The 2,057-nt window shown below is 42.8% G+C and overlaps 1 protein-coding gene across 1 annotated transcript in view; it reads right to left on the reverse strand.

Annotated features, from left to right (window-relative positions):
* Positions 1–1,597, reverse strand: part of LOC118407156 (28S ribosomal protein S11, mitochondrial-like) — a 5,156-nt gene extending 3,559 nt beyond the window's left edge. Inside the window, exon 1 of the mRNA XM_035807578.1 lies at positions 1,452–1,597. Within this exon, the coding sequence (XP_035663471.1) occupies positions 1,452–1,467 (16 nt within the window). The 5' untranslated portion in view covers positions 1,468–1,597. The remainder of the gene's footprint in view (positions 1–1,451) is intronic.
* Positions 1,598–2,057: the final 460 nt, after the last annotated feature.

The following is a 2,057-nucleotide window of genomic DNA, read 5'->3' on the forward strand; positions in this document are numbered from 1 at the left end:
AAAATCACTCAGATTGAGATTTTGTACTCAATAATGCAACAATATGATACTTAATTCCATTTTGTGCCATTTTGTTTGAGCCTTTAAGTATAAAACTGCAGAAACTTTTTTAATCCCTTGGGAATCAGCTAATTTGCATATTGTCACGCGCAGATTTATCACGCGCAACTTTTCACGCGCAACTTTTTCACGCGCACAAAACCCCATCCCGTATAATTTGAGGTCCTGTGATTTTTCAGTGCAAAATATAACAGGAATATTACGTCGATGAAGGTAATAGGCTACGCCAAAAAGCAGTTACTCAAGTAACTGGATATGATTTTGGAAACGGTCAGACGTTTCAGATTGCATCCACTGTCTTTCGTCAGTGACACTGTGACTTTCATCAGTGACTATAGCTGTAGTCACTGATGAAAGATAGTGGATGTTATCCGTTTCCAAAATCATATCCAGTTACTAGCTGGGGCAACGACGCAAGAAGAAAATCGTAATATTTTGGCGTTATTTTCTTTGCGACGTTGGGGCGGAGCCCATAGGGCTAAACGGTATTTGCGTATCCGTTCCGTGGACCTTTTCCTCCGGTTTTCTGCACGTCCCTAGCTTCCCTGGAGTCTTGCCTACTGCGCCGTGGTGTTTGCCGTCTTCAAAACCCCTTGAGTACTCCACAACGTGACCTGTTACAAACATTCCTCATTGTTTTTACAAATCGGGGCGCCATTTTGGCTGTTCGGCAGCGCTCCCCGAAATCTTCCGAAGCGTTGTCGGTCATGTTCGGTGGTGGTTCGGCCATAAAACGGGAAGCTCGGAATCGCGACCGAAAGGTACCCGAACATGACCGACAGCGCTTCGGAAGATTTCGCGCAGTAGGCAAGACTCCAGGGAAGCCAGGGACGTGCAGAAAACCGGAGGAAAAGGTATCTCCACGGAACGGATACGCAAATACCGTTTAGCCCTATGGGCTCCACCCCAACGTCGCAAAGACAATAACGCCAAAATATTACTAGTACGATTTTCTTCTTGCGTCGTTGCCCCAGCTAATCCAGTTACTAGCTGCTGCTTTTTGGCATATAACAGGAATATCAGTTTTGTGAAAGGAAATCTCAGTAAAAGAAAAATAATTTATTCGGTTACCAGTGCTGAACTTGGGGCGGAGCAGGTTATCCAGTAGTGAAACCGCCGTCAGCACTGGAACCGAGTGCTGAATAACAAAATCCTCGTCCTTGTAAATCGTGGCTAACCGCCTCGTCTAAGCTTACGTAGTGTCGCCCTCCCACAAAATACAGTATAAAATTATATGCTACGGCGAAATAAATTGACATGCGGCGCTTTGGTCATCAATAAAACCTACTTCAAAACAAATTCCATCCATCTGTACTAGCGGAATTTCATACTTTACATCAAGAAGGTCTCAATGAAAGAAAGTAAATGTATTTCATGCAAGTCCGACATACCCAAGGGCGCAGCCATCTTGTTTTATTCCCTCCGAGGGCAGAAAAACGCGAATAAAGCATAAACTTATGAAAATGATAAAAAGATATAAAATAATTAAATTCTATTATGTAACCATCACAATTAATATTTTAACAAACATTTGTGAATATATATTGTTATTCTGTTACCTCTTAAGGTCAAAGGGATCAATTCCTTTTTCATCTCGGCTTGATGCCGTCATTACGCGCGAAAGTTTGAACAATGCCAGATGAGAGGCCATGACGGCATGAGGTAGGTCGATCAAGTAGCAAGTCCGACATGCATATAAGAATGAAGACTGCTGAAATGTAAAGCAATTCATATTTTGCAGAAAAGTGGAGTGATCTATGTTACAAAGCTATTTGCACAGTTTGACAACTTGTGACATTTTTATGAAGAACTTGAAGAGCGTGGTGGTGGGAGGGGGGTGAGGGGTACCCGGATGGTAGGAGACGGCACTTCAGACACCTTTCTTCGACACAGTGATATTATACAGAAATTGTGAATTGGGCGAATCGTTTCTATGTATGACCGTAAAATCAGTAGTTCCAGACTCAGAAGATCAGCCCCCATATGTGATGATGATG

This window comes from Branchiostoma floridae, chromosome 2 (assembly GCF_000003815.2).
Source record: "Branchiostoma floridae strain S238N-H82 chromosome 2, Bfl_VNyyK, whole genome shotgun sequence".
Classification (NCBI taxonomy): domain Eukaryota; kingdom Metazoa; phylum Chordata; class Leptocardii; order Amphioxiformes; family Branchiostomatidae; genus Branchiostoma; species Branchiostoma floridae.